General features: G+C 41.3%; 1 protein-coding gene across 7 annotated transcripts in view; it reads left to right on the top strand.

Annotated features, from left to right (window-relative positions):
* peli3 (pellino E3 ubiquitin protein ligase family member 3) overlaps positions 1–15608 on the top strand; it is a 32656-nt gene extending 17048 nt beyond the window's left edge. For 5 of the 7 annotated variants that reach the window (XM_027283885.1, XM_019273522.2, XM_019273525.2 and 2 more), the window contains exons 2-7: positions 2231–2431; positions 6748–6877; positions 7577–7678; positions 10065–10292; positions 13740–13928; positions 14778–15608. In XM_027283885.1, the coding sequence (XP_027139686.1) occupies positions 2231–2431; positions 6748–6877; positions 7577–7678; positions 10065–10292; positions 13740–13928; positions 14778–15377 (1450 nt within the window). In that variant the 3' untranslated portion in view covers positions 15378–15608. The remainder of the gene's footprint in view (positions 1–2230; positions 2432–6747; positions 6878–7576; positions 7679–10064; positions 10293–13739; positions 13929–14777) is intronic. The other 2 variants (XM_027283886.1, XM_010751786.3) reach the window with 1 other exon arrangement.
* The last annotated feature ends 658 nt before the right edge of the window (positions 15609–16266 follow it).

Here is a 16266-nt window from a genome sequence, read left to right as displayed (position 1 = left end):
ATGACATTATATTGGTGTATTTGGGATTTTCTGTTATCAGAGAATTGTACATTGAGTCCATTGTGTTTTAACACTAACCCAGATAGCATGGCAACATCGATTCAATGTTGGTCTTCTATCTGAGAAGCCATTTCTTTAACTTGCAATCGAAGGCTCTGAAATGCCATTGTAATGAAGCTCTTGTAGAAATGAAAGTGTGTAGTGCAGTGTAGTGAACCTGCTCCACCTCCCTGTTTGGTGGCTGTGGCTCAGGAAAAGGTTGCATGCCTCCTGGGCTTCGTAAGAATCTCGGATCTAACAGTTCGTCAATTCAAGGCTATCTCCTTGTTAACTGTAAGAGCCTGTAAAGGAGACATGCTCTCTTTTTTCTAAGCTTTATATCACTATCCAAAGTGTAATTCATCACCCTGTGTAAAATGACAACACAACACATGCATCATGAAGTATTAACAGGGTTCATAGTTACATATATCAGATTTCCAGCCTTTGTGGAAAAAATCTGGACCACGTGTCCCCATCCAGTCCTATTAGGATGGGCCGGCTGTTCTCTGAAGGCTGTAGGTCAGCGAATACAAAGCACTTGAGTCACAGAGAGGATGACAATTACCACAAGAGCCAACGTCACTGAGACTGAAGCTGATCGCCCATCTTCTGCTGCTGTGATAACACACATTCAGCCAATTACTCCTCAATTAGATTTGTTGGCTCTTGTGTGGGGTTTATCATGGATGCACAGGTAAAGGGCTTTAATGAGTGGCTGTCTATTGACAACATATCAGCATGGCCACATTTGATCCAAAGCACACCTTTGGGACAGTTACCTCCATCATTGCAACCTCTGTGCACTCAACTGCCAAATAAAATTGAGGGTTGAATCGATGCTGTTAGCAGGCTTCTAAGCTGCTAACGGGTGAATGTGTAGCGCTGTACGGTTTGGATGTTTTAAAAGATAGCAGCTGTATTGTGTCTTTTTCAGGAAGACTAACAGACAGAGGAGACTTTCAGCCAATAAACATTCCAGTGTTAACTGGCAGTGCACGTCAGCATGGAGTACTGCCTGACAGATAAGACTAGCAGATAGTAAACAACAGCCTGATGCCTCGTAAGGACATCACATTCATTGTTTGGCAGATCGCTCAAATAATAAAGATACAAGTTAGTAGCAAACACAAGGCTTCATAAGTGTCTGATGAAACATGTGGGTGATGTCATTATGACCTAATATGTCCACAGTCTATGGCTGTAAAATATTTATATAATATATAAATGATGGTGCTGATTAGGGTTGCAAAGTTATGAGAAACTTTCCATGGGAAGTTAAGTTTGGGAATTCTGGGAAACTCCATGGGAATTATGGAAATTTATGGGAATTAACTGTAAATTGGGGATAATTTAAACAAACTGTATCATGTCCAAACATAAATCTAAACATTTTGTTTTGTCAGATTTATTTGTAAGTAGAACTTTATCAAGTTTTAATTTTATTGAACAATATTATGTACTCCACAAGCTCAAATGTGTGTCTTCAATATATTTTCTCTAACTATATTTAAGTTCACTGTTCAGGACCAACCTTCAATTTTGTAAAATTGCCAGCTTATTCACGTTTATTCCCATAAATTCCCATTAGTTCCCATGGAAAGTTTCCAACTTTAAAAATTCCCAGAATTTTGCCCTAGTACCCTAGTACTGATCGAAATTGAAATCGTAATCGAAACTTTACAATCTCAGTGATTGTGATGTGTATTCTATATACAAAAACTGTCTGAGCTGCACTAATAAAAACTTTGATCACATTTATTGTACGTTTCGGTCAGATATAATTCAGTCAGGAAATAACTGATAGCATAACCTCGACTTTTCCTGCAGCCTGTACCAGCTGCATAGATGTCTCTTGTAGCTAGCCATCAACATCCATATGTCGAGTGAATTTGTGACACATCTTTTTTCTCTCATCTCTGTATCTTATGAAGTGAAGTATAAGTTCAGGAAAACTTGAAAATGTTGATATCGTAGGCTGTTTTTGGATGCTACATGTTAGCATAAAGTATAATGGTTGCTCAGTGTTAGTGCTGTGGTCATCTAATTTGGACACAACACAACAAAACTTGGTGTACTTCCTCATGCATCATCCAGTTTTTATTGCATATTCTGTCGCATTTAAAATGACTTTCTCCATCAGTAACACAAGACCCTCTCTTTCTCTGAATCCCTATCCTACCCTCCCCAGCAGCGAGCCCCAGTTGTGGCCGGTGGGCATGGTTTTGGAGGGTAGCTCAGAGGCGCTGTGTCCCCCCCCATCTCTGGAGCTGCGCCCATCCTGCAACAAGAGCCAGCCCTCACCTCCTCTGGGCTCAAGCTCACAACCCCACGACGGAGTCTTCCCTGAGGACAAGGAGCCCGTCAAGTACGGCGAGCTCATCGTCTTAGGGTGAGATACTGAAGTGCCATCTCTGCTGATGTTCATTTATATGTCTGTCTGTGGTTGAGTATGAGCCTGTGTGACCTGTTGGTCTTCACTGGTCCACTCAGTTCCTTGTCCTTGAGACCTGACGCAGGACCCCACTCCATCCAAATTATATTCAGTCTGATTAGGTATGGTAGGGTTCTGTTGTATTGCTGTGGGTTTCAGATCTGTGTTCTTAAATTCCTTTTGCAGTGAGTGTCTTTTTTTTTTAAAGAATTGTGTTTTAGTGCACTGACCTTCAGTGTCAGTGTGGGTTTTAAATTCAAGAAGAAGAACTAGATGCACAAGAGCTTGTAATCTCCTGCTGTAAATGGAGGTCCTCACGTGTCCCCTTGGTTCTTAGAATCCAAAACCCAACGTCTGAGTTAGATTCAGTCTGATCGGGTTGGATAATGTTCAAACGTAACCTACAGGAAGCATCAGCAGGCAAAGTTTGAGCAGCAAAATCATACAATGAACAGATGTACAGTATAATACTTTCAATTTACCTGCCATGACCATTGATTACTGATGACCCAAGGGGTTTGTCCACAACCAGTAACATGTATAGACTGTTGTGCCCTCATCAGTGTGCCATAGAGTAGTTCAATTTTTGCTACATGATAGTAATGGAAAATATTCATAGAGAACTGAACAAGAGAAGTGAGGTTTAATTTGAACGGCGGCGGCGGCAGTGGCTCAGTCCATTGGGACATGGCTTGGGAACCAGAGGGTGGCCGGTTCAAGTCCCGCATGGACCAAAATATGGAAGGTGGACTGGTAGCGGGAGGGGTGCCAGTTCACCTCCTGGGCACTGCTGAGGTGCCCTTGAGCAAGGCACCAACCCCCCCCCCCCAAAATTGCTCGCTGGGCGCTTCTCAGGGGGGGCTGCCCATCTCTCTCCAACTGCATGTCTATGAGCCCTTGTACTGCATGTGTGTGTCTGGGTTTTAACCTCTGGGTTAAAATGCATGTAACATATAAAAATAGAGTGTAAAAACAATTTCCTCATTGTGGGATTAATGAAGTATATCTTCTTAAACAGACAGAGTATCATATTTAGTTTCTCACTGATTAAAGGCTGAGGCAAATACCTGAGGGGTATTTCCAGGTCTCAACTGCATCACTCTCATTTCACGCAAATACCTGTTTTGTTTTGCCAGTGAACAAAGCAAACTCTGTAGTCTGATTTTGCAAAGTAATGGCTGAACATGCAGATGAGGGAGAGAAAGGCATGAACATGCACTTCTGTGAAAGAGTAGATCACAGTTTCCATTCATGCCAGGTTATGAGACATCAGATTGGCCAGTTCAGATATGAGAGTAGTGTCCATATTTTTATTTATCTCTTGGAACAAAATGTTTTTAACTTCCAAAAATGTCAAACTATTAATTTAAAAGTTTCGTTTTTTATTTGTGACATCTTCAACATATATGTCAAGTTTAATCTAACAAGACCAAATGACATACAACATTAATGAGCTTATGAGTTATTGGTGGGCATTTGTTTGATATATTTTGATTTGTATAAAATTACCATCCTAAGCTACTGCATCATAATATGGTACTTTGTAACATTGTCAGTACACAAACGTCCCTCTAGTGGGTCGTGGGAGAATCTCTGATATAATTTTTAAAAATGAAATGATTGAAATAAGTTTTGCATTTCCTGTAATATTTTGTTTCAGCATCAGCCTGCTATGTACTCACATTCATACACATACAGCATGCACAGATCCATAATCAGAGCTAAAATGACAGGGCGAGAGGAAGTGGAGGTAAAATGCAAAAAAAAATGAATCCAAATGGGAAATATTATGAAGAAGAGTATGGAACAAGAATCCTCAACTTAAACCAGTTCTGTACAGTTGATAATAAGTAATAGGGTAGTGTCAACCTGCACTGCTGTAATTTAACATTAGTTAACAATAGCTTAACATGCAGAGTGAATGACTCAGATTTGACTGTAAGAAAAAGCTCATATGTACCACTGTGTGCTAAATCAACTGCTGTCTTCAAATTTAGACGTAGAGTGGGTTCTCCAAGCTTCTTAGAAGACTATTAATATTCTCCACCTATACGCTTTAGGTACATGTAACAGTTCAGCTTCAGAGTTCTTCTGTTACAGGGATGCCATTCACACACACTAAACCACAGTGGTAAATTTAAACATTTAAACCAGGAAACCTGCCACCATTATTTTACAACATCCATCCAATTATGGCTTCAATTTAGCCAGATGAACATGACTGGGGAGAGTGTGGGTCGTTATACGTGCAGTTTAATATGGAATAATCTTGGCTGGCAATACTCACCCAGAAATAAATCCAAGGATATTATATTTATTATATGTATTAATCTGGGTTTTGGAAAGTATAATCCACAGATCCACTCGGATTTAGACAATTGGTTATATATAGACATGGTCCTAATCAACCTTCAGAAAGCATTACATTCAGTAAATCAGCAGTTTTATGCAATATATTACAGGCTATTGGATTTAATAATCTAATAGTTACTTGGTTTGAATCTTGGCTAAGTAAGAAGTCAGCATATATTTAGTGTGTAGATACTAATGGCACATTATCATAATTCAGAAATAGGTGGTGTTCCACAGAGATCAATCTTGGAACCCTTCTCCTTTCTTATCAATGTAAATGACATTTGCAATTGATTGTGATCTATTTATATACAATGACTATTCTACCTTTAAAATGTGTCTTTAATATAGTTGCAAAATTCTGGGAATTTTAAAGTTGGGAACCTATGGGAATTTATAGGAGTAAACAGGAATAAACCGGGAATTTACAAAATTGAAGGTTGGACCACACTTTTGAGCCCAGAGCACAAGACTCTTGAAGCCACACATTTGAGCCCATGGACAACATGAAAATGTATTCATACAGTAGATAGCTAGCTGATAAGTTGGATGCTAAATAATTATAGCTTGCATCGTTTCAATGACCATTTATGAGGCTATCTTATCATGATGCTAGCTTACCGCCAATTACTAAATTACCTCCAATTTCCAATTAATTCCCATTAATACCAAATTTCCATAATTCCATCTTAACTTCCCATGGAAATTTACTGAAAAGGTTCTACCCCTTGGTAACCCTAGTCTTTTTATTCCTGTTTATACACATCAGGTTAATTTTGGTTTTATTTTCACTGTGATATGTTTGGAAGAGACTTATCAATAAAGAAGATACACTTTATCTATCAAAAATAAATCACATTGTCACAATCATTTCATGAGAAGAGGTACAAATATTGTATTCCAACTTCATGGGCAACAGTGTATCTATCCAGCTGTCGATTTCCTTCCTCTTATCCAGGTCTTGGGTCACAGGTGGCAGCAGGTTTAGCAGTGAGGTGACATTCCATGTCCTGATGGCCATTTTAAATTAAATTAAATTAAATTAAATTAATTAACTGTTAACATGTTTCAGTACCTTGCTGCCAGTCATGTATAAATTCCTAAATGGCCATGCACAAGACTGCGATGGTCTCTAGTTTGTTTGAACAAACTAGAGACCAGCACAGATATAATACTAAGCACAGTCAACATTCAGTAGAAATTGAAAGATATTCATTGTTCTACATTTGTTTGTTTCAATGTGTGAGGGTTAACATTTGAACCTCTATTATGGTTTTTATAAACAGGTGTGATTTTTATTTTGAATGGAATGACCAGGACCAGGACTACTATAGAAGTAGAATAGGTTATTTCAATTTTAAGTGTTATTCTTTGTCATGCCTCATGACACACGTGACATTATATTTTTCTTTTTGTCATGACATAATTTGACTTGATTGTCATTTGTTTTGTAATGAATCTTTACATAATATAAGATAAGATAAAACTAAGACACTGATGAATCATCAATAAATGGTAAATGGGCTGTACTTATATAGCGCCTTTCTAGTCTTCTGACCACTATTCATACACCGATGGCCTTCTGGAGCAATTTGGTGTTCAGTATCTTGCCCAAGGACACTTCAACATGCAGACTGGAGGGGACCAAACCGGGAATCAAACCGCCAATCATCTGATTAGTGGATGAATCTGATTTTCAGTTTTGGACACAGTTTGGTTTATAACAGCGACCTGACCTAAACTAGTTCATGATGACCTAATCATCTTAAAACTCAGATGGCTCAGTAGCAACATTTGAAATGAATCAGTGAGTGAAAAAAGTATTTTTGTTCAAAAGAGAAAACATCAGGAAACACAAAATTGATTTATTATCAATGTAAGTCAGTTCTTATCACAATGAATTTTCTTCTTGTGTTTCACAGACATAATGGGTCACTGGCCAATGGGGACAAGGGTCGCAGAAGAAGTCGCCTGGCCCTCTATAAGAGACCTAAAGCCAACGGGGTCAAACCTGATGTTATCCACAATGTTTCAACCCCTCTGGTGTCAAAGGTGAGAAATTACAACAGTGATCATTACAGGTTGGGTTGTCATTCAAACTGAAGGCTGTCAGGTGTTTTCTCTGACCTACGTAGAAAGGGACCAGATTGTGTGTTCTCAGACGTCTGTTAGGGAAGTGACAGTTTCTTCTGTAACACCAAGACATCAATATGAAATCTGAAGGAAATTGAAGAAAACAATGCAGACATTCATGGTCCTCAGACGATGAATCCTACTTACCTATCCTCTGTTTTTTTGCCTGGCTGTACCCTCATCATTTGGAGGGAACTGTCTCAACAACTTTTGGATGGATTACCTTGAAATTTGCTCCAGACAGTCATGGTCATGCTAATTAGCAAAAGTTAGCATTCTAACACGCTAAATTATGATGGTAAATATTTATCTGCATGTAGCATGCAATGCCCTGCTGCACTACAACCTCACAGCACTGCTAACATTTTTGCACATTTGAATACTACTCTGGTTCACAGAGGTCTCTCTGCAAAGTATATCTTAAAGATTGTATTGTATGTATGTTTATATATATATATACATCAACATTTCAGCTGATAAATTGACACTGTCATCATTTTCGATTAGAGCTGTATTGTTCCTCCAGAACAGGAAATGTCCTCTGGGTAGATTTTCCTGGAGGACAGACCTTCAGCTCGCCTTGTCATGTGACCTGGATAATGTCTTTTCCATTGGCAGGCACTCAGCAACAAAAGCCAGCACAGCATCTCCTACACACTGTCACGGAGCCACTCTGTCATTGTGGAGTACACCCATGACACCAACACAGACATGTTTCAGGTCAGTGTCTGCCCACACACACACACACACACAGGCACGTGTACATGTTCATGCCAATTTAACATTTTAGCTGCGTGACCTACAGCAGGTAAAAGAAAACTTGAAGTCACAAACAAGGCATGTTGACTGCAAAAATGTAAAAAAGGTTGTCAAAAAGTACCAAATTACAGCACTCCACAGTTAAGCTGTTATATTAGAAATACTAATAATAACTTTATTTTTTATTATCTATTCTTATATAATTAAGTTGATTGAGACAACGAGTTGATTGATGCTCAAGTTCCCTGTTCAGGGCCAACCTTCAGTTTTGTAAATTCCTGTTTATTCCTGTTTATTCCCATAGATTTCTGGTATTTGGCATAAATTCCCGTTAATTCCCATGGAAAGTTTCTAACTTTGAAAATGTATGGATTTTGCAACTCTAGTAACACTTCTAGTCCACCTACATGTAGTTTATAGAGTAATTGTAACATGTCAGCTGTTTGGTTTTATCTATAGATATTCATCACATTATCTTTATGTGGCATTCATGAACATACACTGAACCAAACCTGAACCACAGTCAAACCAGAAAATGTTGAATCACGACAGTTACCTTAATTTTGGGGTGGCTGTGGCCGAGGTACAACGGGTCGTCACTAATCAGAAGATCGGATCTTTTTCCTGTTTTCCTTGCTGCTGTCACCAAGTGCTTGGTGCTTTTTTTTTTTTTTTTTGTAGATTTCATAGCTACTTCATGCAAATACATGCTGCTTTTAGAGGGCATGTAACTCCAAAACCTTTTACTTTAGTGTGTACAAATGAAATGAGACATCATTATTATCAGTGACTTTTAGGGTGTAAGCTTGGCTAATCTCTTAAAACAGATACCTGCACATGAATGCAGAAGCTTCTTGGTTCTGCAGTTTCTGAACCCAGAATTTAGTGCCTGGTTTAGTTTTTTATTTGCTTTTTAAAGTGATCTGATTCATATGCAGATATCTGTCTCTAGAGATTAGAGGAAATGTGTCTATCCCATCATTGTCACGTATCAAGTTGCTAATTGGACTGCAGAGGAAGTCTTGGCCCGGATATCCATTATGCTTTTTCCATACATCTATTGGTTACACCGGAAGCCCAGAAACATTGGTCATTGCCCACAGATTGGGTACTGAACACACTGGCTCATCTCACTCTTCATGAAGAAAGCAGATAAGCATATATTGCCAAAATGGTGAACTATTCCTTTAAGGTGTCTTTCAGATTATAATATTTAGTGAAAACAGTAATTAAAGCTGTCAACCCTGTAGAGTCAGAGAAGAAAATATAGTAATACACACATCTGAGTGAGTGAGCAGGTTTGCCAGACTTCTCGACTTTACAATATCTCATTCACCCATTCACACACATTCATACACTGATGGCATTACTGCCATGCAAGGTGCCAACTGCTCATCAGTTTGAGGAGCTAACCATTCATACACATTCACACACCGATGGCACAGCCTTCAGGAGCAACTTCGGTATCAGTATCAGTATCTTGCCCAAGAAAATCACTTTGACACGCAGACTGGAGGGGATCGAACTGCTGATCTTCAGATTAGTGGATGACCCACTGTGCCTCTGAGCCACAGCCACCCCCAGAAACAGAAACAGAGAGAAGGAACAAAGAGGTTCAGTGCAGGAAAGAACAAAAGTATCAACCAGAAAGAGGGAAGACAAAACACTGAGGAGATAAAATATAAAAGAGAAGATGAGTCAGACCTGTCTGTTCTCTGCGGCTCGCAGTATTTTTCCAACCACCTTCTCTCATCATCAATGAGATCCATACAAAGCCTCGACTCCAGCAGACACGATCAACAGGGCTGCACGTCTGCCTGCTTAATGTGTGTTTAAAGGGTCAATTCACCCACATGACACTCCTCCAATTGTAACCAGGCAAACAGTCTTGGTGTCCATATGGATATATCTGCCTCCACCTACATACAACTGAATTCATAATGTGTTGCTCATAATTTAATATTGGAAAATGATTGTCCTTTGTTCATTTCAGTAGTACGTTCAGTCTGTTGCTGGTTTAAGGAAAACTAGCCAAGCATAGATCTCCAACAGGCCAACATCTTTCATTTCACGTTATTCTTAGAACAGAGTGTGGTGGCTCTGACTGCCGCCATCTTGGTAGTCCTGCCCATTTTTACCCAGTGAAATAATAAGTACCCAAAAACATCATATGAAGTCATTAGTGAAAATCTCAAAGACACATATCTGGAAACCTAAACAGATAAAATAAAATCTACTGAAATTACATCACTGGATAGATGTGAGAAACGTCTCACATCTTCAGCACAAACACTTAAGGATTGTTCATTGTTTCATGATGTTGATCCCTCTCTCTTGGTTCTCTCAGATTGGCCGGTCCACAGAGAGCATGATCGACTTTGTGGTGACGGACACGGCGGGTAGTGGTAGCGGTCAGGGCGGTGGCGCAGCAGGGGAAGGTGGCGGTGGCGGAGGCCAGTCAGCCCAGAGCACCATTTCCCGCTACGCCTGCCGCATCATGTGTGAACGCAGCGCTCCCTACACGGCCCGTATCTATGCTGCCGGCTTCGACTCCTCCAAGAATATCTTCCTGGGGGTGAGTGACCTAGCTTCTCCTGGTAAACTACACAGGGGACTGGTAACTGTGGCAACCATGGTGAGAGCAACAGCTGGGACAGGGCTGCGCCACCCACGGGTGACATCATAGCTGTTAGAATGGGTGTCAGTGTATGTGACCTGGCCTGAGGAAGCATGAGAGAGGAAGGAGCAGGGTTGTCCGTGTGAGTGTGTGTGGGTGTGTGTGTGTGTGTGTGTGTGTGTGTGGGTGAGTGGCAGGGACTTGCTGGTGGTGTTAGTCATGTGTGTTATTAAAGTGCTTGGCTGTGATCGTATGTTAGTGTCTAAAGCTAATAGAGAGATGAGTCTGGTTTCATAATTAGTCAGTGGACATGTTACATATTATAGCATGCAATATCGCAAAACACTATATGTGATAAACAAACGAGTGAGTGTGTCTCAATATACAGCTATTGACTTTATTTATGATATTTAAAGCAACATTAGTGTATAAATTAGTATTTGTTGGGAGTGTAATACCTCTGTGGTAAATATGTTCAGCTGTACTCGAGTATTTGTTCTGATTACATTACTTATGATCAAAAACTAGCGATTCGACAACTTTGCTAAAACATTAGACAAGTGCAACACATCGGCCCTTTTCGGTTTCTTTGCCTCTGCCATCATGTCCATAGAGGCTGCTGAGCCTGGTTACATTGCCCACGTGCCCAGTGGTCCAAAACACCTGACAAACTGAGCTAACATTGGCTAACAGCAGCTAATATCAGCTAACTATATCAATATCAGCTAACAGCAGCTAACACTAATATCAGCTAACAGCAGCTAACAAACTGAGCTAACACTATCTAACAGCAGCTACAGCTGTCAGCAGTTTACTTCACTGTCCATCATAAACATCATAAACTGTAAATCACAGAGAGTTGAGGTCGAGCAGCTGAGGACATCAGAGGGAAAACCAGAAAACATTTCCTCCATAAAATATGATCCAGTTTCTGCTGTGTGACTTAGTGCCGTAAAGCGTTACGTACTTCTCCCGACCCGGAGGCCAAAGTTACATAGTGTGAGAACAGACGTACGAATGACAGAGACACCGTTCATCTGATCACAGGTCAGTGTAGCATCAACAGGAGTTAAAATGTGTTTACTGAAAAAAAATTACACAAGGTTCCTTTGAAAAATGTTAATAATACACATATGATAACATGTCTCCTTTCTGGAGCCTTACCTACCTACAGAACAGCAACTACAGGTACATAAAGCCATGCAAACCAATAATAGCCCTTACTCATGACAGCATGATTTCATCCTATGCAAGATTCATCAGGACCCCCAACAACTAGGCCAGCAGTCAGAAAGATAATGTCAGCAACCAGTCCTCAACACACACACATGCACACATATCACGACTGAGGCTTGTATAACTCCCCAGCCAATGGGGGTATGAACACACTGATATATGGAACAAATATTGTCTTTTTATTAAAAGTCAGGCTCTGCGGTTCACCTCTGAACTGTATGATGGATGTGGAGCAGATAGGACTGTTATTGTGCTATTCATAAATAATGCATGACTATGTTTATGGGAAAACTAATGTAATAATCTTTAAAATTTTCATTCTATCAGAGCATGTCAGCATGACTTCACTACTTTCATTAATATATTTATAGTCATTTTCATTGATACTGGTGGGATTCAAATCGCATACCACGCACAACAGATTCACGGGAAGTGATGTGATATTCAATGAGACGCAGAAAGATGCAGCATTTGTGTTCAAGATTAGCGTAATGGAAGGCATTGTTGACTGTCTTTGTAAAGGCCTCACTTACAAAAACTTTGTTTGAAGCACACCTCATGTAACTTCTTGAAACCTCCTTTCCAATAGTTGAGACATTTCTTAACCCTCTGAAACAGATGCAGTCCGACCGTCACACCATGTCGGAACTTGTGGATTTGAAGCACTGAAGTCTTTAGTCATCTTTATTAAAACTGCACAACGTGACTTTAATCTCTGAGCCCACGATTTGTTTGGATGCTTTCTAAAACTTCACGAGGGGCCACCAAAGTCAAAAATGTTCCAAAGCCCACACTGTGTTTCCTTGTAAAATTGAATATGCAGTGGGTCATCATTTTTTCTGGAGAACTGCAGTGATTTGGAGCTGTACAGGACTGTTGTTGACTGTCCAACCACGTCTCCATATCCCTCATTTTTTGGATCAGCAGGCATAGGTCGAGAGACAGAAAATAATGATTTAGATAACCAAAGCTAAACAAAGCTTTGCCAATATCCAAACACACACCTCTGACCCACAATATTGCTCTGACCCAGAAGCTAACAGTCATGTTTGGTTTAAATATTGGCTTCATAAGATAAGTGAGGGTTAGCTTGTGGCTCTAAATCATATTTGATTGAATAAATGTTCGTACACACCCTCAAAGGTTCAAACAGTTTTTCACCAGTTTTCAGTTCAGGATTAAAGGGTGGCTCGATGACACGCTGAGGTCACCCTGAGCATACCCCTGCACCCCTAGCAGAGAGATAGAGATGAATTCATCTCGCTCAGAGTGTTTCAAAGTTCGTCATGTCATTTTCTGAACTCATCTGACACGTTTCAGTCGCTTCAAAATGGCTGCTTGACTGCTCCCGTTAGTGGGAGCACATTCAGTGGACACGCCCCCACAGTCCTGGAGCTGATAATTCATTTTTACCTGATTTTCACTTCTAATTTCATAAACTTGTTGATATTTTTAATCATTCAAATTTGGCTGGATGGTTAATAACACTTTTTTTGGTCTGACAAACTCAGAACACACATTTATTCTTTCTTTACATGGACTTTAAGGAAAGATTTGATATATTGAAACACATTTAATACCAAATGCACGATCATTGCAGGGACATGATAAAGAACGCAGCAACGTTAGAAAACACGAAACAACATTAGCATTCATTTTGAATTTGTAAGCATCTAATAAGTCGGAGTAAGGAGTCTACTATTCACACTCTGGCTCTTTAGGTGCTAAATGTTGCACTGTGTTCTCTAACTGTGTTCAATATGTGCAGCTTTACAAATCAAACAGCCTTAAAGAAATCTCCAGGCTGTTCCTGCCTCGGCCCTTTATAAGCTTTTTTTTTTTTAAATGAAGCTACACAGAAATCTGCTGTTTCATTCCACAAGAGCTAATTTGTGTGCATAACACATCCTTTCTATCAGGGATGGGTTTATTCTTAGGCGTGGGTGCATCTCTGTGCATTAGTCAGTACAGTAGTCATTCTGTACCGCGCTAAATATAGCAGCAGAGAAAAGCAACGTTGGCTGTTTCTCTAGGCAGCCACCTCTGACATCCACCTCCACCACATCCCTCTGTGCCTCCCCATCATTCCCATAACATTTACGTCTGCCTGCTCTGTGTGTGTGTGTGTGTGTGTGTGTGTGTGTGTGTGTGTGCGGGGGGTATTTTCAGGAGCGGGCTGCCAAATGGAGGACATCAGATGGCTTGATGGACGGCCTGACCACAAACGGGGTGCTGGTGATGCACCCGGCGGGGGAATTTGTGTCTGAGCCAGCTCCGGGTGTCTGGAGGGAAATCTCAGTCTGTGGAAACGTCTTCGCCCTGAGGGAGACTCGCTCTGCCCAGCAGAGGGGAAAACTGGTAAGTTGAAGAGGGCTTATTGGAGAATGAGTCCTATATTTACTACTTTTACAAAGACAGTGTAATGTAAGGGAGTGAACCATAAGCGCTGCTGCATTACCTGGCTGTCCTATAAACTTTTCAATATATTAAAAGATGCTATATAATGCTGTAGAATATTGTCCCTGTTCTCTGTTTGTGTAAATTCCAGCAGAATCTCCAGCAGGGGGTGGTATAGCTGCTGGCTTCAATTCACGCCACTTTGTTTAGGCATTTTCTGTATTGACCTGAGCCACACAGTTAGCATAAACATGTGGATGGCCTCGATACCAGCAGGACAAAACTTCAGCACACGCTCCTGAAATACTTCCTTAGCAGTCTAAAAAAGAAAGGTCTTTCTATTATAGGACATGTAGGAGGTAGTTATAGCCATGAATTTGTACGTTGTCCTCATGGTGGAGGATGCATCAAATGTACAAGGGCTGAGTTTGTGTTGTGGCTTCAGTTGTAACCTCACTGGTGGCTCTTGCTGCATGTCACTCCCCCCTTTCAGTCCAAAGATACTGTCTGTTCTTAACTGACTGATTCACAGACATGCTGCTGCTGTTGTTGTTTTGAGGAAAACCACTTAGAATTGATGGGTGTCAACTGTCTGACGTATAACTAGTTGAACACAGTGCCATCAGCTGGTGGGACAGAAGATTCCCTTATACACAGTGTACCAGCATAGTGTTCCCAGTTTAACAAACTCCACCGGTATATAAATGAATCACCATTTCCTCTGTCCTGACAGCCCGGTGATGAAAACTGATGTACCCTCTCTTCTTCTCTTTCCCCTGATACATTTCCATCTTCTGTTCTCCTCTCAAGGTTGAAAATGAGTCAAACACCCTCCAGGATGGTTCTCTGATTGATCTGTGTGGGGCTACCCTGCTGTGGAGGACCCCTGCCGGACTGCGCCACACCCCCACCCTCAAACAGCTGGAGTCCCTTCGCCAGGAGCTGAACGCCGCCCGGCCTCAGTGTCCCGTGGGTTTCAACACTCTGGCCTTCCCCAGTTTGGCCCAGCGTGAGATCGTTGACAAGAAGCAGCCCTGGGTCTACGTCAATTGCGGTCACGTACACGGCTACCACAACTGGGGCTATCGCAAAGACAAGGGTCCCGTCGGCCCTGGAGGCACAGCACCAGCCAGCACCGGAGAGAGGGAGTGCCCCATGTGCCGGCGAGTGGGCCCCTATGTGCCGCTGTGGCTGGGCTGTGAGGGAGGATTGTATCTGGATGCCGGGCCGCCCACTCATGCTTTCTGCCCCTGTGGCCATGTATGCTCAGAAAAGACAGTGGTGGGGTGGAGCCAGATCCCGTTACCCCACGGCACCCATGCCTTCCATGCTGCCTGCCCCTTTTGTGGTACCTGGTTGACAGGGGAGCAGGGCCACATCAAACTCATCTTCCAAGGCCCTGTCGACTGAAGCTCAGAGCACTCAGAGGAAAGTGGAGGTGGATTGGACAGAGGTGGATGTGCTGAGTTAAGACTGTGTGCTAGAACAAAAATCTGGACACTCAAGTGTGGGATGAAAGAGAAAGCACTGATGAGACATACAAGAAAAGGACTGTTGACATGATGCAATAGTAGATTGCCAAGGGTTCAAATGGAATATGAGGTGTATGGAGAATATGTAAATAAATTGTGTTGAAATGAACACCTGTGCAGTGGCCTTTTGTTCTTCTCTTTAAAATGTTTTACCTCTCCTCCCGTCTCAGAGGGAGCTGAGCATGATGGCACCTTTACAAAGAGGATCAGCCAGAGTAGAGCTCCAAGGTTAGTCAAACTTACATGTGTATGGAAGAGAAAATGAAGATGAAGGTGAAATGATTACCCAAACTGTCTGAGGATTCATCAGGTGCCCCGTGGAGTTTTCTCAGAACAGAAGGTAGTGTTACTCAGCTATCCTCGAGAGCTAACAAACGTGTTGAGTTCAAGAGGTCATGAACTGCTCAGGGACACCTTGCACCTCAGCTGGATTCAAAACAGACACACTGATGTGTACAGTTGGTGAAAGTATAAAAGAACACAGCTGTGTCGTTGGGGGAAATTTGCGTGGCTGTCTTTTGCTTGCACATACATTATAGATCGACTTCCTGCTTCAAGCTTTCATCACGTATTCTTGATGTAGTCATGCCCTCATGCCGGTTTATTGTACAACCACATTCCTGGTGCATCTTCACATTTCTGGGCTTGTTTAGAGCCTCTCTGCTTGGCAGACTGCTTGTGTTTCTTGCTCGTTGTAGTAATTTAGCTGTGTCCCACAACTTCTAAATGAACTTGATGAGTATAATATTTTACTGTTTAACTGCTAG

This window comes from Larimichthys crocea, chromosome XI, assembly GCF_000972845.2.
Source record: "Larimichthys crocea isolate SSNF chromosome XI, L_crocea_2.0, whole genome shotgun sequence".
NCBI lineage: Eukaryota > Metazoa > Chordata > Actinopteri > Sciaenidae > Larimichthys > Larimichthys crocea.
Note: the sequence above shows the minus strand (reverse complement) of the source record. Positions and strands in the feature narration are given on the sequence as shown.